Genomic DNA, 21,552 nt, shown 5'->3' on the forward strand with positions numbered 1-21,552 from the left:
TAACTTGTGTTCACTTCATAATCTATTAAAGATCTAAAAATGCACTGGTTTTGTACATATTTCTATATCATAAGTTACATATTTGCACCTTTTGGATACAAAATTGTAATTTTTTGGTGATTTTTTTTTTCAATTTAAAATAAAAAAAAATTAATCAACCACAAATGATTGCAGCACTTGGTTCCAGGCCAAGGAACTCTCCAAAGCCCTAGGACCATACTTGGTCAGGATGTGAACATAAATCAGCACGAGATGATACTTTTTTTTGTTGCAGGTGAAAGGATGTTAGCAGCCAACCCACTCGTAGCCAGTCAACAATACAATGAATGGGCAACGCTAGGATTTATACGTAGCATAGCCTCATCGCCTAGTCTGTGTCAAGCATTGAGTACACCACGCTGGGTGGATTTACTTCTTAGTCTCGTCAAACCTCATGATATTATACCAGAGAATATCACTACACAGGTAAGGCTTATATGCTTCTCTCTTGCCTCACTCTACCCAGGGGTGAAATGGGGAGCTGTTATGCTATTGATGCAATTGGATGTTTCGAGAAGAAGGAGTTATTTGGGCAATTGTTTTTAATTTGATTTTTTTCGATGTAAAATATACATCAATTGTTTTTGTAAAAATATACCATCCAAATCATTTTAGGATTGCGAGTTCAAACCCCTGGCCATCGTGTTGTGCACTTGGGCAAGGCGCTTAACCTTACTTGCCTCTCTCTACCCTGAGGTGAAGCTGTTATCGAATATTGTCCATTGAGCGCTGCTCAAAGGTATGAGCATGCCTTTGGCATTGTATATGGGCAGCTGGCATAATTTAAAGACAGCGGAATAAATGTAAAGCGCTTTGATACATGTGAAAAGCGCTGTATAAATGTCAACATTTTTTACAATCCATTTTAATTTTGTTGCCCATGTTTACAAAAAATGAAAATGTAATTTATCTGCAATTTTCAATTAAACAAAATATAACCAAATCACATTATCAGATTTTATCTGTTTTGATTATTATATTTTTATTATGCAGTCATTTGCCACCAACCTTACATGGTTACTTTAATTGCTCACTCTTTCTGTTGCTATCTTCAGATATTAGCATTGAGACTTCTGCGTGCTGTGTTACCAGCTTGGGATAGCTCCGAACCATTGTCTCGTACACAGGAATTGGTAGAGAAACTATTTGCACAACTGGGTACGGTACTACTTGAATGTGCCGCTGACTGCCCACCATTCTTGCAAGGTAAGGAAGGGGTGGAGAGATGAAAATAAAGAAAGAAGGATGAGCAAGATACAGGAGGAGGGCAGAGAAAATATTTTACACTTCCCACAATGCATTTCTTCCATTTCAATTTGCTGTACTGATTTGCTATCTAGCGCAACATGGGTTGATAGTGACAAAATGTACCTTAATGAACAGAGCAAATCCAAATCTTGCAAAATATGTTGATTTCTTGACTATCGACCCATATTTACCCAGTCTATTCTAAAAAAACAAAAAAACAAAGGGAACCGGTCCGAAGTAATAGGAATAAACATTTCCGTAATCAATTCAAAACAAAACTGATCTCTAAATATAATTAATCTTTTTCGTGAGCACCCCCCTCTCCCCTTCCCTTGTCTTTTGGTTATGTTATGTAATGTTGATTTATTTTGTTGATTTCAGGGAAAGGCTAACTTTCAGACCTTTTTGGTCTTCCAGCCTTTTCCTCCGTATGTACCGTGTTTTTATATATTTTTTTGTAATGTCTTTGATTTTTATGGAAATAAAATATGAATGAATGAATGGAATGTCATTTGATGTAATGAGGTGATGCATCATTTTGCAAAGGATTCTGGGAGGGGGGTGGTATTTGGTGATGATATTTGTGGCTGATAGCTATTATTGCAATCCTCACTTGTATTTTTATACAAGATACAAATTGCATCAGGCATATCTCCTATTCCCTGATACGGTGAAGTGTTCAGGCATTCACTTCATGGAATGAATTTGATGTTGTTGTTTTTTACAGAAGGAAAGAAGAGCAAGAAAGCCCAGAAGGGGAAAGTGTCGTTGACAGCCTCCTTTGCCAGCACAGTTGGTGAGGAATTGATTGTGCTGCTTCGTAAACTGCACTCCTTGCCTGTGTGGAATGGACCCATCAATGCATACATCGCTCTGCAGCTGAGACGAGTGGTTGCCATGGTGAGGGATGAAGATACCGATGAGGTGAGATGTTGTTGTGGGTGATGCGGCTACCAGTGATGCCAGCGCAGGGGTTTAATGGCCATTATGGCTCAAAAAATACTGCGAGGGGCGATCATCATGCTGCAGCAGCCTATATTGCACAATTATGATTACCCTTGGGCAATTCAGACATTATGCTAATTGGGTGATTTGATGTAGATCGCTGCTAAAATGCACCCACATTTTGAAAATGAGGGAATTTAAATGTATCATATAATTTGTGCCCACTTGAGGACTCTCACAACAGGGAATTTGCTACTTGCCACAGGCAAATTGCTGCAGCTTAGCACTGATGCTTTTGGTACCGTACTGTTTTATATCTTTGTCCGCCTTTTTGCCACCTTTAAAATTATGCAATAAATGTAAACAGTCAATAATAAATATAGCATCATATGTGGTTATTATTTACAAATGCTAATTATATATATTTTTTTTTTTTCAGAATCTGAGTCCTGAATCCCCTGAATTGCCCATGTCAACAGAGGGCGCTATCATGGCAGCATTGGCTGTTATTGGTGGATTGGACACGCGACCTCGTCTAGGCGGGGTGGTACATCACGAGGAGTATAGCAAGGGAACCATAGCTAACATATCCAGTAATGGTAGACTTACCATCCAGTTTGAAGAACAAATGGTGCTAAGGATTTGTAGAATTTCAAGTATGACATACGTAAGTAGGATGCAACTTTGGGATTCAAAAGTGGATGGGTGGGACCTATTTAAAAAAATACTGTCCAGAGGCTGAAGTGCCTGTCTCTCTTATGAAGCAATTGAATACCTGAGTGGAAGAAGGGCCCAACTCCATCAAAACTGTTTTGGAGATATTAAGAAAAAACTTAATATTGGGAAAAGTTTGATAGACAGAATGTTTTCATCTTCAGGGGACCTTTAATACATGAACATACAATAGTACATACATTCGAAATTATATATGATGTTTCCTTGGCAACGGTAGAGGTCTTAATACGAGCTGGAGTTGGGCCCTTCTTCCACTAATATAGTGCAAGTGCCAGTTCCGTAAGCAGATATGTTATAAATAGCTACAAAAATTTGATAGTTATCCATTAATTGCACAAGTAGAAGCATGTAATATGTTAGCAAGAAAGTTTATTGTAGTGAAAAGCAGATTTCATGGATGAACAAAATTCCTCTGTAACCCAATATTTGTGAAAGAAGGGCCCAACTCCATGGAGTTGGGCCTTTCTTCCATGAAAACAATGATTAAATGTATGTGGAAGATTATTTAGAGAGTGGATTTGGGCTCATCTTTCACACACAAGGAAGAACAGTCTGCTGGCAATAAAATGCTGGGTCTAACTCATTTTTGCAAAAAATTGGAGTTGGGCCCTTCTTCCACTCAGGTATTCAATTGAGCTAGACTCCTCCCTTTAAATGTTGCTGCGTGGGGATCGCTACACCTCCTCCACAGCTAGTTTGTTACCTTCACGTCATTGAATAATGCCCGGTTCCCATTTGTACACCTGGGTGGGGAGAGGCAATAGGGGTAAAGAGTCTTGCTTAAATGCACAACACCTTGATGCCACAGGGACATGAACCTGTGACCTCGAGCTACCTTTAGATTATGAGTCTTTGACTGCTGCTACCCCAATAAATAATACCCCATTTGGGTATAAATCAGGTTGTGTACTCTTGTAATACAACAATATTTTAGGGGTTTTTTTTTGGGGGGGTGGTGAAGTAAGAAAACAAAGGTGAGCTGATCAAGATGAGGACAATGTTGCCAACATTGATTAATTTATGACCCATATACCATTTAGATGTCTTCAACAATAACTGGGCTTACATTTTGTTGGGATTTGTACCAAATTAAAACTGATTTCAAAGATGTTTTATCCTGATGCAAAAATCTGAATATTGTCTTTGGTTTGCTAGATGGTGTCACAATTACACATCATAGTCCAGTCAAAATCCATATACCCCCTATGGAAGACATGCCCTTAATCTGTCACACATTGTTTTATCAAATTCAATAATTTGTTCTTTCATGTAACCTATTCCCCTATTCAGGACACCGTAATCAGTTTTGATGTAGACAAACTGCCGTTGGCCCCTGACGTGTTAAACACATGGGCACATCTCATCAGCACAGCATCGGCAGACTTCAGGTGTCATAAAAGGAAACGCAGACGTAACAGTGACAGTATCAGCGATGATGGTAAGGGGGTAGTTAGATTTGTTTGGATTCTCTTGGTTCATCACCTAGCAACAAGTGATGTCAGAGGTTACTTGGATTATCAGAGATTGTTTGTACAAAATATTTTGTCTTATCAAGTATAGGCCAATTTGATCATAGTATCTCATGTGTAATTCATAAATGATTGCAAAGAATTCACTATTAAGTGATGGTAAAACTGATTTTGAGGAGATAGAAAAGACATATTTATAATGGGCTATGCCAGTTGAAAACCATGCATCCATCCCTTATGGAAGATATGACATTAATCTTCCACAGAGGGAGTATGAATTTCAAATGGGGTTACCTGAATAGGTGACTCCATTTGAAAGCTACACCTCCTGTGTGGGAGATTAAAGTCATGTCTTCCATAGGAAGCATGTGGATTTCAACTGCAAGAACCCATTCCCATAATAGAGAGATTTGAGATTGTTTGATTATATAGTGTGAGCATCATGCTACCGGAACTGCTTAAATATAAAGTCTGCACAAAAAGTAACTCAGCTGTTATAAATATGCCTATAGATTCAGAACTAATGATTGTTTCCATAATATTTCAACATAAAAGAAGGATGATTTATTTACGCATTTTGATACCCCATTTGTCCAATTTTATATCAATATTGACAATACAGCAGTGTTTTGAAAGAAAAATACCCCAATTTAAAAGTTGCAGTTATTTGTATTGATTTGAAGTAAGCGCTTGAAGATAATGGCGGGCTTTACGTGTTTACAGTGCTGGCATTATAACCATTGATCGCTGTAAACTGCAACTTTTAAATTCGGGTATTTTTCTGTAAAAGCACTACTGTGTTGTTAATATTGAACGACATTTGACGAATGGGGTATCAAAATGCCTGTAAATAAATCGTCCTTCTCTCTATGTTGAAATATTGTGGAAACAATTATTAGTTCTGAAGCTATAGGCGTATTTATAACAGCTGAGTTACTTTTTGTGAAGACTTTATATTCAAACTTTTCATCTGTATCACCCAGAGTATTAAGGAGAAAACCACCACATTAACCCTCAGCCAATTATGTCACAAAAAAGGCCTCTCATCGAAAAAGAACTAATATACAGCTACTGCCGACAATGACTTGTCCGATGGCGGACCCATTTGAAACCCTCAATTAGTAAAAGGAATACCTGTCCTAAAATCCTGTCGTGAAATTGATCAAATATTACAAGTGAAAAGGTCGATTAAGTTTTGTATTTATTTCTTTTCATGACAAAAGACATTGTGGATATATCCATGCTTCGACGACAGCAAATTCGTCTTGGCTTAATGAGAGCTGCCAGAGTACTGTTTGGTTGTCGACAAAGCAACCTGCGCCAGCTTTTAACTCTACCATCTATCATAATGGAAATGCCTGCGTCATCTTCAAGTGAGGAAGGTAGTGAGGTGGAGGATACAGCGCCCTCACCAAGTACGCTGTTACAACAGCTGATGAATACAGCCACATTGCCATCGCCAATTAAAGCAGTGTTTCCCAAGTGGGAGTTGGAGGTAAGTGTGATTTTATTGTGAGCAAAATATTTTCTAACATGATTGAGTAAGAAAGTGACATATTTAATTTAAATGGTGTGAACAAAGACGTAGTGATAATAATAATAATAATAATGTGAATTTCTAATGCGCACATCTCCACCAAATCAATGGCGCTCAACTTAGCGCGATACAAAGATTAACTTAAACTACAAAATAAAAATTAATTTTCATTACAACTTAATCTACACATGAACAACAATCAATAGGTGAACAAAATATGGTGATGCACATCAGTAAAATGCTTCTTTCATTAAGTGAGTTGTTAAAGAACTTTTAAACTGTGTTAAAGATGTACTTAGTTTAATGTGGGTTGGCAGAGTATTCCAGAGACGTGGTGAAGCAATTGAAAAAGCCCTATCCCCCCATGAATGTTTTGAACGGGGTTCGCAGAGAAGCGATTTGTCACTAGAACGGAGCATACGAGGAGGGTTATATGGTTGGAGGAGACGTTTGATATATTCTGGTGCAAGATCATTTAGTGATTTAAAAACAATGAGCAACAGTTTGTAAACAATTCTGTAACCAACCGGCAGCCAATGTAACTCTCTTAAAACTGGAGTGATGTGAGATCTCTTTCTAGTTAAAGTGACCAAGCGCCAAGCAGCAGTGTTCTGAATACGCTGTAGACGTGCAATCTGATCTTGAGGAAGGCCAAACAAGAGGGAGTTGCCCATATCAAGCCGGAGGTTACAAAACTGTGAACAATTTGTTCAGTAGCATGAGGACTTAAGTACTTTCTTATTCTACCAATGTTTCTGATATGGAGTGATTTGTGGTAACCACACCAGAAGTGTATGTACTATCCTATGAGGCATTGTTATACACAATTTGTTGATTCTCATATCCAAACCGCTGGAGCAATACAAATCAAACTTTGGAATTTTGATTGTGGTGTCAAAGTGCTAAGAGGACATCTAAAATGATTTGAAGACAGAATCTTTGAACTGGAACAAGCATTTGTGAGTTATACCCTTCTGCTGCAGGCAATTAACATTTTTGATTTTTCAATCAATAACTTGATAAACTATGATAGCTCAGCTTTGTGAAACCCAAAACCTTCTTTTAATGTAATCATTTGGAGTCAGAAGTTCCCTGATTTTGTTCAAAAGGACTTGAGAATTATCTTAGGTTCAATAGGACTGAATAATTATAGTGGGAATTCCAATTGAATGAACGCAGCTTTCAATAGCGTGACGAATTTTTGCGTACACTGCGCGATGTACACTAGCGTGTGCGACTCTGCGTGAGTAACGCGGAAGTGAATCAAACCATGCCAACGCACTCGTGATTGGATAGCATTGTATCCAAGGTCGTGCGTTCGCGTTGTCGTTTGAAATACGCAATATACGATCGCGGTTGGATCGAGTGCAGCTGTTAAAAGCTGCGTTCATTCAATTGGAATTCTTACTATAGTTTTTCATTATACACTTAAAAAATCCAACCACAATATACCATTTGTATATTATAGGCAGCAGCTCTCGCACTATGCCAGTACCTGGTGGCTGAAAACCGTAAACCATTCGGTCAAGCTGACAAGGATGACACACCGGAAACCATCCAAGTGACCACACCGACAGATATAATGGCTGCCAGGGCGCCTAGAGTGAGGCGGATAAAACCAGCAGAGATACCCCCAACTCCACTTGTATTGCAGCTGATTGAGATGGGGTTTGTCAGGAAAAATGTCGAGTTTGCTATCAAGGCATTGAGTAAGTATTGGGTCTGGTCCGTTAACTCTCTACAAGCGGGTGTCGAAAGTGCAGACGACAAGTTTCAATTTTTTTTTTTTAGTTTTAAAAATTTCAGAATTGTAAATTTTAATGACCATATATGGAATCAGCATGAAAAATGCATTAAAATGATAACTACTTAACATGCTTGGGGGATGCTCTTGTAAGTTTCAGCATGTTGTGTTGAAGAATTAAGTAGAGGAACAATAGTGTGGAAGTGAGCTGTTTGTAGATTGTAAAACAGCCATTTTGTAGATTGTAAAACAGCCATTCAGAGCCACTGGTAAAGTTTACCATATTGTTTGTTTCAGTCAGTCAGTTGTTCAAGTTCAATTATTTGCATCTGGTAAATTTTGCACAGCTGGTAAAAATTAATTAGGGATATCCCCAACTCCATTTAAGCCCATCTTTTTGGCATTATTTAGTTTTCTGTAGTTACAGGACAGAATAGAAAAAATATTGATTTTTAGATTATAATTAAATTGTATATCAAAAGATCAAAAATGAAATATTATTCTCATACTTTTATGTTGATACCAGAGATACCACTTTTCAAGTTTTAATTCAGGTTTATTTTCAACCTGTTTTGAGGCTTTTTGGCCAGCATTCACATGCTTTTGCAGGTTTTTATCAATAGTTTAAGATTTTTTGAGTGAAACTGAGTGGCATCTGTAGTGATACTAAATTATGCGCATGTTGATAACCCACAGAAGGAGCAAGTCCTGACACCACTCCCAGTCCAGAAGCCATTGTCAGCTGGTTAGTGGAACACCCAGATATCAAAGTTCCCGAATCATCGGAGTCCGATAGCGAGGGATCGTACGAGGAGTTTTCGAATCGGAGATTGATATTGAAGACGACTTTGAAGATTTGGAGGGAGAGCTTGAACAGGTTGGTGTTGTCCAAGATTTGTGTACACAAAGCCTTCCATTAAATCTAAGGGAACCAGGTGCCACAAATCTGGAAAAAAATTGTGCCATACCAGGCACCACTTTTACCTGAACAGGAGCAATTTACAAAAATCAAGAAAATTCATATTTTTTACTGTGTTACTGATCAGTTTAAATTTAGGGGCATTATACTACCACAAACAGCAAAGCATTGTGTACAAAATTGCTATTATGTGACTTTTACCATGTGGGGGCCTAGCAAATGTTGGTTCAACAAGATTGGTCTTCGTATCAGACACCAAATATTATCTTGTTACAAGATACGACTTGACTGTTCAAGCTAAATCAGGTGTAGTACATCTTACAGGCGTGGCAGGCACTCATTTGGATGTTAACGCCAGTATAGGCTTTTTAAGAGATATCTGCCACAAGTATACATCCTTCACTTTGCTACAACTGCTCCTACAACTTTTTTCAACAGTAATAAACCAACCAAATGAAGTACACTTACACTTGTAGATAGTTTATTTAGCCTTTATGATCCCATATCCAAATTTGTGCTGCCAATAGGTATCTTACTCTTGAATTCATTCACTGACTTTGTCATCACATCATTTCCTGGGAAACTGTTCCAGTGGTTAATTAATCTTATGGAGAAGAACTTGCTCCTACAGTTCACCCCTTTCTTCAGTGCTGGTTTAAACAGCTTGCCACTGTGCCCTCGCAGTTGGTTCTTGTCTCTTCTGAACATAGTCTGCTCCTGAATGCCCTCCAGACCATTCAAGATTTTGAAGGTCTCAATCAGGTCACCTCTCAATCGTCTCCATTCTAGACTGTATAACTTCAGCTCTTATAGCCTTTGAGGGTAGTCTTTGGATCTTAGACTTGGAATCAGCTTTGTTGCCCTGCGCTGTCCTTTCTCAATCATGTCTATATTCTTCCTGTAGTCTGGACACCAGGCTTTGAACACAGTATTCTAGGTGGGGGCAGATGTACATCTTGTAGAGCAGACTAAAGCTCTCTTTGTTGAAAAACTTAAAGAAATGTACAAATGTAAAAAATGTACACTTAAATAACTTAGATTTACACGAGAAAGACATATTAAACAAGATTTACACAAGAAAGACATATTAAACAAAATTGAAAGTCAATTACAAAATTAAAGTACACTTAAATATACACTTAAATAGGTTTACCACTGAACATCATGTTAAGAATCAATAAAAGCCAACTCAATAATATACAATTTATGAACAATGTTAACAAACACATAATTGCAAAAAAAAGTTAGCACAGAGCGCCAGGCTATAACTTCGTCTGGCACTCACAGTTCGGTCTTCCTCAATGAGACTGGCATATTATGCAAATAGGCCTTGCAGTGAGAACTGTATAGGTTGACCTAGGTTGACAAAGATGGGAACTTTGCAATAGACCTGGTAGCAACAGATTTTTAAGAGATACTGCTCTAGTTTTGTTTGTCCTTTTTGAACAGTACCAAACAAGAAAATAAAACACACAGTGTAATTTACTATAGTTTGTTGACATCTACAAGGTTATATTGTTACCTGTGGGCGAGGCATGACTAAATTAAGTGGATTTGCAGCTGGTTGTTGCGGAAAGCTAACATGTGACACTGAAAGTATATTATTTGCTGTATGTTATGAAACTTAGGCACCAATGAGTTACCTGTTCTCCAGGCATGGCTAAATTTAGAGGATTTGCAGCTGGTTGTTGTTGAAAGCTAACATGTGACACTGAAAGTATATTATTTGCTGTATGTTATGAAACTTATGCACCAATGAGTTACCTGTGCTCCAGGCATGGCTAAATTTAGAGGATTTGCAGCTGGTTGTTGTTGAAAGATAACATGTGACACTGAAAGTATATTATTTGCTGTACGTTAAGAAACTTGGGCACCAATGAGTTACCTGTGCTCCAGGCATGGCTAAATTCAGAGGATTTGCAGCTGGTTGTTGTTGAAAGATAACATGTGACCGTAAAAGTATATTATTTGCTGTACGTTATGAAACTTGTGCACCAATGAGTTACCTGTGCTCCAGGCATCGCTAAATTTAGTGGATTTGCAGCTGGTTGGATGTTGCTGAAAGATAACATGTGACACTGAAAGTATATTATTTGCTGTACATTAAGAAACTTGGGCACCAATGAGTTACCTGTGCTCCAGGCATGGCTAAATTTAGAGGATTTGCAGCTGGTTGTTGTTGAAAGATAACATGTGACACTGAAAGTATATTATTTGCTGTACGTTAAGAAACTTGGGCACCAATGAGTTACCTGTGCTCCAGGCATGGCTAAATTCAGAGGATTTGCAACTGGTTGTTGTTGAAAGATAACATGTGACAGTAAAAGTATTTTATTTGCTGTACGTTAAGAAACTTGGGCACCAATGAGTTAACTGTGCTCCAGGCATGGCTAAATTCAGAGGATTTGCAGCTGGTTGTTGTTGAAAGATAACATGTGACACTGAAAGTATATTATTTGCTGTACGTTATGAAAGTTGGGCACCAATGAGTTACCTGTGCTCCAGGCATGGCTAAATTCAGAGGATTTGCAGCTGGTTGTTGTTGAAAGATAACATGTGACACTGAAAGTATATTATTTGCTGTACGTTATGAAACTTGGGCACCAATGAGTTACCTGTGCTCCAGGCATGGCTAAATTCAGAGGATTTGCAACTGGTTGTTGTTGGAAGATAACATGTGACCGTAAAAGTATATTATTTGCTGTACGTTATGAAACTTGTGCACCAATGAGTTACCTGTGCTCCAGGCATCGCTAAATTTAGTGGATTTGCAGCTGGTTGTTGCTGAAAGATAACATGTGACACTGAAAGTATATTATTTGCTGTACATTAAGAAACTTGGGCACCAATGAGTTACCTGTGCTCCAGGCATGGCTAAATTTAGAGGATTAGCAGCTGGTTGTTGTTGAAAGATAACATGTGACACTGAAAGTATATTATTTGCTGTACGTTAAGAAACTTGGGCACCAATGAGTTACCTGTGCTCCAGGCATGGCCAAATTCAGAGGATTTGCAACTGGTTGTTGTTGAAAGATAACATGTGACAGTAAAAGTATATTATTTGCTGTACGTTAAGAAACTTGGGCACCAATGAGTTACCTGTGCTCCAGGCATGGCTAAATTCAGAGGATTTGCAGCTGGTTGTTGTTGAAAGATAACATGTGACACTGAAAGTATATTATTTGCTGTACGTTATGAAAGTTGGGCACCAATGAGTTACCTGTGCTCCAGGCATGGCTAAATTCAGAGGATTTGCAGCTGGTTGTTGTTGAAAGATAACATGTGACACTGAAAGTATATTATTTGCTGTACGTTATGAAACTTGGGCACCAATGAGTTACCTGTGCTCCAGGCATGGCTAAATTCAGAGGATTTGCAACTGGTTGTTGTTGAAAGATAACATGTGACAGTAAAAGTATATTATTTGCTGTACGTTATGAAACTTGGGCACCAATGAGTTACCTGTGCTCCAGGCATGGCTAAATTTAGTGGATTTGCAGCTGGTTGTTGTTGAAAGATAACATGTGACACTGAAAGTATATTATTTGCTGTACATTATGAAACTTGGGCACCAATGAGTTACCTGTGCTCCAGGCATGGCTAAATTCAGAGGATTTGCAACTGGTTGTTGTTGAAAGATAACATGTGACACTGAAAGTATATTATTTGCTGTACATTATGAAACTTGTGCACCAGTGAGTTACCTGTGCTCCATGCATCGCCAATTCAGAGGATTTGCAGCTGGTTGTTGTTGAAAGCTAGCATATGACACTGAAAGTATATTATTGGCCGTAGGTTATGAAAATTGTGCACCAATGATAACAAAATATGCAGAAATGACTAAAGATGCACCTTTATTTCAAGTCTTACCAGATGTGCAAGTTTTGATAATTGCACAACTTTTGTTAATGTTTGTTTAATGATAAGGCTCTAAAAATGTATGATTTTAGGCCTATAACAATGTTTGTCTTGAGCAATGAGATTGGCATATTGCACAAATAGGTCTGACAACAACTAATAATAATAATAATAATAAAAACACACTTTTTTTAAGTGCACTTCACGGAGCGTCACTGCACGCTTTATACAATACAATTATGTTAAAAGCACTAAAAATACCTTAATTACAAAATACACATAACCTTAAGCAAATACTATTATAAAACAAGTAAAATACCAAAACAACTTATGTAGAACTATATATTAAAAAAAGCAAAAGGCTATAGAATCCTGCAAGGATAACACAGTCATTATTGCAGAAAATCAAACACACAATGCAGAGATTCACACTTTAAAAACAGGCAATTCAGTTCAAGTTTGTGAGTCAAGATGCGTCGAGTGTATGAACAGATGAGTTTTCTTTTTGAACAGTGCAAGTGAAGATGAATTTCTGATGTGCGGTGGCAGTTGATTCCAAAGTTCAGGAGTGGCGTACTTGAAAGAGCGTTCTCCGTATGTAACATTGTTGACAAATGGATGAACTATAATGATATAGATCTGACATGAGATGAGGATACTTTAGGTTCTTTTGTTTTTAAAAGATTCATAATGGCTCCATTTTTGTGTGTCTTTTGTTTTGTTTACACAGGCTCTGGCTAGTGAAGGCACTAGCTATAAGAAGAGAGGTGATTTCCTTAGCAATGATGAGTATGCTATGTATGTAAGAGATAACATCCAGGTAGGGATGACAGTGAGATGCTGTAGAGACTATGAAGAGGTACAAGATGGAGACATTGGCAAGGTTGTCAAGGTAGGATACTCCATAATCTTAAGGGATTGGATAGCAACGTTTGCACATTATGTTTTGTGGGACATTAATTTTAAAAAAAATACAAATTATTTGATATCAGAAGGACATTCCTCGTATTCAGAATGCAATTTGATGCATCTGATGTCTTCGTATATCCCACAAAAAATACTGTGCAAGTGTTGCTATCTGATCTCTTAAAGTAAAATAGTCTCCAAAATGTTCTTTAAGTGTTCTATGTGTGTGATAATAATGTGTCTGACAACAGATCCTGTGTTGTTAGTAGACATTAGAAACATGATAATTCAGCCATTCCTTAACTGTGGGTGGCGACCCTGTTGTGGGTCGCAGACTTGCCAGAAAAAATAAAAAAATATATCTCTGTGCATTTTAAGTGCAGGGTACCATCGTATTGGTCATTTTGACCCATTTTAGCAGTAAAATAGGAATTTTTTGCACACTTCACACGCATTTGTCCTGATCTATTCGTGGGAGCCTGTCAGCAGGACGACTTGCAAATTGTGCCTTTTTTTGTGGAAATTTTGCCTGGTATGCCAGTATAACAGCATCTGTATTATGCTGTAGGTCACACCATATCTTTCTTATGAAATTTGGGTCACAGGAAAAAAGGTTTGGGAAACCCTGTGATAATTAATGCTTTTTATGGAAAACCCCGTAGAAATAGCAAAAATATTGGAGGTATAGTTTTGTGGTTTCTCAGGAAGTATGAGTCCTTTTGCTAGATATAATAAGTGTGCTATGAATATGCATATGCATCATTATGCAGAGATGCTGATTCGCTGTTTACAAGATTATGATAATTTAAGTTATATTTTATATGCTTTAATTTGACTATAAGCTTTATAATCTCACTATTGTCATTTTCAGCTTGACCGAGATGGCCTCCATGACCTCAACGTGCAAGGTGATTGGCAGATTAAAGGCGGTACATACTGGGTGAGATACATCCATGTTGAGTTGCTGGGATTCACGCCACAATGTGCGCCGGGATCCAACTTTAAAGTTGGCGATAGAGTCCGAGTGAAACGGACAGTGACTTCACCAAAGTATAAGTGGGGTTCTGTCACGCATCAGAGTATTGGCACAGTAACAGGTGAGATAGACCGCCGAACCACCTAATAAGTCAAAAAAAATTGTTTGCTTGTCCATAGATCACTTTCAGAAGTTGGGTCGGTTGGTCGGTCAGGAAATTTTTTTTCTTATATCTTTTTTTCCCAGTACCAAAAGAATAATGTGAAGTACTTGTTTGTATGTAAAACACTCACTGACCACACAATTTCCACAAATTAACACAAATTTTTGGATTTCCGAAAATGGGGCTGATGGACACATACTGTAGAAGTGAAATTTATGTGATACATTTGTTTGCACACTTTTGTGTTTTCAGCAGCTATCACAAAAATATATTCCTTTTGTGCATAGGCCAAACAGTTTTACACACACTGAAGTGGTTAATAAGCGCAGAACTTCTCCAATAATTAGTGTAGTGGGGTTTTCTTTCTCACAATCTAAATGCTTCCCGACTAATACTCAACTTATTTAATTAGTTGGGGTACAAATAGTGTCCTAGCGTATGTATTGCTTTTATTTGTCATTAGATTTCTACCCTTATATATGTATGTGGTAACATGTATATACATTTGAAATGATCTCTTCCACAGGGTTCAGTGCTAATGGGAAGGATGTAACAGTGAACTTCTCACAGCAGCCACACTGGACAGGACTTGTGAGTGAGATGGAATTAGTACCAAGTACACACTCAGATGTAGAGTAAGTACAACTCTATAGTAACATTGTCAGTGATTTTTTGTTTTGACTGGGGGGGGGGGATTCCCCCATACCTACCCCAGTGGTACCCCACTGATGGTTACTATCTGCAAACTTGATAGTACAATTACTAAATCCCCTTCTCATAGTCTCAAATGAGCAGTGGTTAGAATTTTGAATTTTAGACGTTCCAAGTAGATTATATATTGTTCAATTCAATTATTATTCAATTTATTATTATTTCCATATTAAAAAACAATACATCAAAACGATTAAAATCTTATGGAGGAATAGGCTGGAAAGCCAATAAGGTCTGATAAGTAGCCTGCCTACCCCTGAAAACATATTACAATAAATAATAGAAGAACTTCAGTTACACTAACAATTAATAACAGAGAAAAACAAACAAAAAATATGACACAGCAAGGACTGGCTCAAAGATTGGGGATACTAGTGAGCTTGTATATAGGTATGCACTATGCAGTACTAGTAGGTGGTGCTAAATTGAATGCGAAAATGTTTCACAGAAATTGATTCTTTTATTGTTTTTGGTAAAGAATTCTGAAGAACAGGGCCATTTGTTCTGATACCTTGGTCTGAAAAGGTTTTCTTATTTCTTATTTTAAAATTATGAGTAATACTGTGTGTAATTATGGGGAGGAGGTGTGTGGGGGTGGGGGCGGGTGTAAATGTCAGCTATCAAATGTCAGAAATAGGGTCCCAGTGTATGTATTGCTTTATTAGATTTGGGTCATTATATTCCTACCCTTACATCACACTTGAAACATATACAATTCTAAAATCCTTGCCACTAGTCATTTGAGACTACAGGTGGGAGGAGTTTTCCATAGATTGATCCCTAGTGCATATGTAATGTATAGAATGAGTGAAAATAAATTTGGGATACAACTTCAAATCAGTTTTGAAAGTGTTATTCAATTTGCAATGTTGTCCTTGAATTGTCAGCATATTCATCTCTGAAACCTTAGTTTATCCTAAGTATAAAAAGCACAGAATTGGCATGGCACAGAAATCTTCTATTGAATGTTTATCAGAGCTGGCCAACTCTCCCTCTTTTCGCAGGAGACTCCCTACTTTTAAACCTTCAGAACCCTTAATTTTTGGTCATCTCCCTGAAAAGGAAATGGTTTCATCCATTAAGATGTACACATTTTGACAAATCTCCCTGATTGCAACAGGAAATCTCCCTTTTTTCAAGATTCAAATGTTGGCAGCTCTGGATTATACAGCTTTATTCCATAAGCTGCTTAATTCCCCATCAGTGGAATCTTTTCGCTAGTCTAACTCATAAATATCTTTTTCAATAACAGGTGTGATGGGTGTCAGATGAAGCCAGTTACTGGGCCAAGGTTTAAATGCAAAGTGTGCGAAAACTTTGACTACTGTGAATCATGCTTTAGACAAAGACGCAACCACAGGCATTCATTTATCAGGATATCTGAGCCAGGTGAGAGTTTTATATCCCCAATGAGGCTATCTTAACAGGTTTACAATTCCCTTGTTTTAACAAGATGTGAATGTATTCTGTATTATAGTGCTGCTGTTGAGATGGATGTTTTGATGTCAGCATGTTAGAAGAATCGAATCCGAATGGTAACATCAATTTGGGATCGATAGGCCAGGAGTAATTCAAATTGGTTTACAAAATGAAAGAAATTTGGTTGAATATCCGATATACAATAAGTTTAAGCTTTAATAATAATAAAAATAATAAGACTCTGCGTACGGCATCAGAATTGAGGATAAACACAAAGAAACTACAGCAATTTGTAGTAGATTATAAAATAAATATTACAAACGTGATACAAAATGAAGTATGAATTATGATAATATGAAGAAAAATGGACAATTAAATGGCCAAAAGTATGATACAATCAGAATCTTGATTATAGCTTTTGGAATTTAAATGGTTTATTAGCACACTCAAACGGTTACAAGGTTGCAATGTAGCATTTGAGTGCAGCTGCTATAAGAAAACTTTTAAAATTTTGACATACTACTGCATGAAATACTCGTTTGAAACAAAAAAAATCTTGTGTCCTCTTATTCAGGTGCATCACCAGTGAATGTTGGCCGACCCGGCCGTGGTCGACGCAAGAACCCTCTGGCAGGCGCCTTCATAGAAGACTGGTCTCGCTGCGTGCGTAACATGACGGTATCGTCCAAAGAAGGTCAGATGGCACGCCTCATTGATAACAACCCAAATACGTATTGGCAGTCGTCCGGATCGCAGGGGAAGGTAAATGTATGTTATATTTACTAACATGTGTGACGACTCTGATGAGATTTTCTGAGTGGTAGAATCTTTCCTTCTGTGTCTTATCTTTTCACTTCATAATAATTAATATTACAACAAGAGGACAAACAGGTAAGTCCACTCATCTTCTAATCTCAGCTGAGTTTTACTATTTAAAAAAACTTCAAATTTATTTAGTGCACATTTATTCATTGCGCTTTAAAGAAAGTTGTTGACCCGTTTGACCTAACACACTTTATAAACCATTCAGCATCAGGGACGCAGTTCTATACATGCACAGAACCCTAATCAGCTTATATATATTGATGACCATCGCAGCCATGATTAGCTCTGTATAGGTAGACTGGGGCAATTGGTTGTTCCTTGCCCAGGGTAATTATTTTTAAGGTGAAATCAGGATGTTTAGGGAGAGAATGGCTTTTTATGGTAAATTAACCTTATTATGATTCCTGTTTCCCCTCCAGTTGGGGCATGTTCTTGATGATTTGGTTCTTTTCCCCTCCTAACAACCAGGTTGGATACATGCCTGGGGTTAAGGTTATGATAAGGGGAGATTCAGAAGGATAACAATATTTTAGTAAATAAACTGAATTTTGATCAAAAGAAATCATATCATTATACAACATTTGTGTGTGTATTGAATTTGACATGTCATGCATACATGCACACTGAAAAATATGCTTATGGTTTTGTTTTATCTTTTAATTCCACAGCATTGGGTACGACTTGAGATGCAGCCCGATGTGTTAATGCATAGACTACGCATGATAGTTGACCCCAACGACAGTAGCTATCAACCGTCTCTCGTCGTTGTATCAGGAGGAGATAACGTGTCCAGTTTACACGAGTTGAAGACAATCCGCATCGGACCCACAGAATCGTTGGTGACATTGCTACAAGAAATGTCAGAGGTATTTACATTGCAAAAGCTGATTTATCTAAGCATGCTGTAAAATTCAATTGGGCTATTGCAGTTGAAAATCCTTACACCTCCTGTGGAAGACATGGCCTTAAGTCTTCCACACGGGGAGTTGGAATTTCAAATGGGGTTTCATGAATGGGTGACTCCCACTTAAATATACATGCCCTGTGTGTGAGATAAAGGTCATGTCTTCCATAGGGGGTGTATGGATGTCAACTGGAATAGCGCAATAGATTCTTAATATTGTCAAATTCTGCAGAGGAGATAATTTGTGAGAATCAACTACTTTCGGCAAAAGTTTTTGACAAGATTATATTCTTGCACAGTGTGACAAATTGTAACCCTACTAAATTGTGCATCTTGACCTTTTTTTAGTTTGGTTTGATTTAAGTTTGGTATGATACTTAATATGAAGATATGTGATGCGATCAAGCAAAATCAGGGTCACATATTTGCTTGATGGATATCAATATTCATCATTCAGTAGACATGAATGACGACATTTCATTGGTTAATAGCCAAATAATATAATTCTGTATCGTTCAGTTTAATAAATTGCTGTACAATATATAGCCGTATTAACCGTGCTGATTCGCGTATGCTGTTGAGATGGCAAGTACGCGCTACCTCGCGTCACACACAAACTGTGTGTCGCATGTTGGCAATGGCGTACCGTATTACATGGCCTGGTGCAGGATTTGCCATTTGAGGAGAGCTAGATCGATTGCTCCCCATCACTCCCCTCAAATAAAGCTGAGGAGAGCTTTTTATTGTTCGCCTACCTTTGGTGTAACAATAATAACCACACAGTACAGTAAAAATGCTCTGCTAGTGCTCTCCTGTAGCACTCAAGGAGAGCGATTATAAGCTCCCCTGCAAATTTCAAATGGCAAAGCCTGCTGGTGGCATGACAGAAAACTGTAAAAGCATGCATGGAAGAGTTTGGAGCATTACTTGATTAATGTAGGATTGTGGTGTTGTTTATTTATTTGTTTATATTAAATTCATGTCTACTGAATGATAAATTTGCAAAATTTGATAAAATGCAAAAAATATCACTGATTTGAGGTTGTATCGCAGCCTCGGGTGATAGGACCTCAAACCAGCAATATTGTACGTATTGCATGAACAAACAGGGGATAACAAATAAAATCGCTTAAAAATCCACATGGTGTGCTTACTTACTTGAATGCACTGTTTCAAGCATCAAACCTGCCATATAAATTCTCTATGTTACTTGTCAATTACTCAACAGTATTACCGCTTTCTGGAGATTGGAATCAAGCAGTGTAGAAGTAGCGGCATAGACTGCAAGGTGCATGGTCTGAGCGTCGTCGGAAGGCTAAGACCGGACGATGACGACCTAGCAGCAAGCTACTGCTTCTTGGCATCGGATAATGATGAGGATGAAGACGATGACGATGTGAGGAGTAATGTGAGGCCAGTGATAAGGCACAGAACCACCGATGGATCAGGAAGGGAGATACAAACTAAAGTATTTGTGTGGGGTTTGAATGATAAGGATCAGCTTGGAGGGCCCAAAGGATCTAAGGTATGCTATGTTTTATCAACAGAGTCCATCCATTGAAGCGCACACAGATTAAGAAATGATCAATCTTGGGTTATGCAATGCAATTTTGGTCATTCAGCAAATCAGTTGCCTATAATTGATGATTTGATTTAATTGGCCAATCAGTACCCCACTTTTGTAATACTTACACCACATCACAAAGAACAGTTTATCCCACCCTATGTGTTACAAGTAAAACTTAGACAAAGTGCCGGTGTAAAGAATAAAAAAGTGTGAAAATCCCCCGACACACGAATCAAACCCGCGACCTTCCAACTAGACTAATGGCTCTCAGTGATAAACAGCTGAAACCAAAGCCAATATTGGCCAGTTGTTATATACTACACATTTACAACATATAACACAACATACACTGGAACGTAATATCAAATGATGATGCTGCAAAGTTGTAAATAACTCTGATGAAGGTGTACATTGTCAAGTATGTATGAAAAACTTCTTGTCTTGCCAGTGAAAACTGGTTCTTTTTATCAGCATCTGCTACTGAACGTTTGTTTTTGAAATAGCATACATATACCAGTTTGTCGTATCTGTACTTCGTAATAAGGAGTTGATAATCAGAAATAATATATAATGGATATTGAGTGAAATTGTCATGTATTTTATATTTCCTTCTTCAGATCAAGACTCCCATACTCAGTGAATTCCTTTCAAGCCTGAAGTGTGTGCAAGTAGCGGGTGGTTCAAAAAGCTTATTTGTCGGTAAGTTTTTCTTTTCCTTACATATTTGTGGTAACTTGATTGAAAATGTACAGGTGTCGCCTATCAGCCTGTAGACGACCCTACATCATTACAAGTATTGATGACACATAACAGGCTTGTAGAGGTGTGTGTATGTAGCCTGTTGTATATGTTGATCTAGTTTGTAATACTCGCAGGTGCTTGCAGTACGTGCATCTGAAGACATGTTGTAAACAAGATTTGTTCATGGGAACTTCATTTTTGCACAATAAGATTATTTATTAAAATATTAAAAAATTGACTAATGTACCAGCATCCACTACTCAAAATATTGGACCTGCCTGTCATCGATCTCACAGTAGAGGATCAGGCATAAAAATAGTCAGCGTTTTCCCTGATTTCAACATTTTTTGTTATTGTTTTCAGTGTTTTTCAGTCTATTGTTGAATCGCATTAAGGGCTGGGTTATGAACGTTTGGACAGTATTTATTTTGGGACATCAGAGCACATCAGACATATCGAATTGCATTCTGAATACGAAGAATGTCATTCTGATATCAAATAATTTAGATTTTTGAAATTGCAATTTAATACACATTTTATGGCAAATCATTAAAATTGATATTTTTGATATTTAACAGTACTTGAAGTAAACTTTATAAATCTGATGATTTATACTTAAAGTGTATGTAGGTGGGATGAAAAGCCGACGATCAATTTAAAATTTTGACCTTTTGTATTGAAGATATGGATTTTTTTCCCAAAACACCAAAAAAAATTAGGTCTTTTGGGAAAAAAAATCCATATCTTCAATATGAAAGGTCAAAATTTTCAATTGACCGTCGGCTTTTCCTCCCTGCTACATACACTTTAAGAATATATCATTAGATTTATATAATTTACCGAGGA

At 37.6% G+C, this 21,552-nt stretch overlaps 1 protein-coding gene across 1 annotated transcript in view; it reads left to right on the plus strand.

Annotated features, from left to right (window-relative positions):
* The window catches only part of LOC140160696 (E3 ubiquitin-protein ligase HERC2-like), a 118,658-nt gene that overhangs the window by 57,248 nt on the left and 39,858 nt on the right, over positions 1-21,552 (plus strand). The window contains 17 exon segments of the mRNA XM_072183983.1: positions 275-465; positions 1,095-1,245; positions 2,015-2,211; positions 2,672-2,899; positions 4,258-4,405; positions 5,660-5,931; positions 7,442-7,682; positions 8,414-8,527; positions 8,530-8,594; positions 13,225-13,386; positions 14,272-14,497; positions 15,066-15,174; positions 16,503-16,639; positions 17,244-17,431; positions 18,163-18,360; positions 19,627-19,923; positions 20,583-20,664. Of these exon segments, the coding sequence (XP_072040084.1) occupies positions 275-465; positions 1,095-1,245; positions 2,015-2,211; positions 2,672-2,899; positions 4,258-4,405; positions 5,660-5,931; positions 7,442-7,682; positions 8,414-8,527; positions 8,530-8,594; positions 13,225-13,386; positions 14,272-14,497; positions 15,066-15,174; positions 16,503-16,639; positions 17,244-17,431; positions 18,163-18,360; positions 19,627-19,923; positions 20,583-20,664 (3,006 nt within the window).

This window comes from Amphiura filiformis, chromosome 9 (genome assembly GCF_039555335.1).
Source record: "Amphiura filiformis chromosome 9, Afil_fr2py, whole genome shotgun sequence".
Classification (NCBI taxonomy): Eukaryota; Metazoa; Echinodermata; class Ophiuroidea; order Amphilepidida; family Amphiuridae; genus Amphiura; species Amphiura filiformis.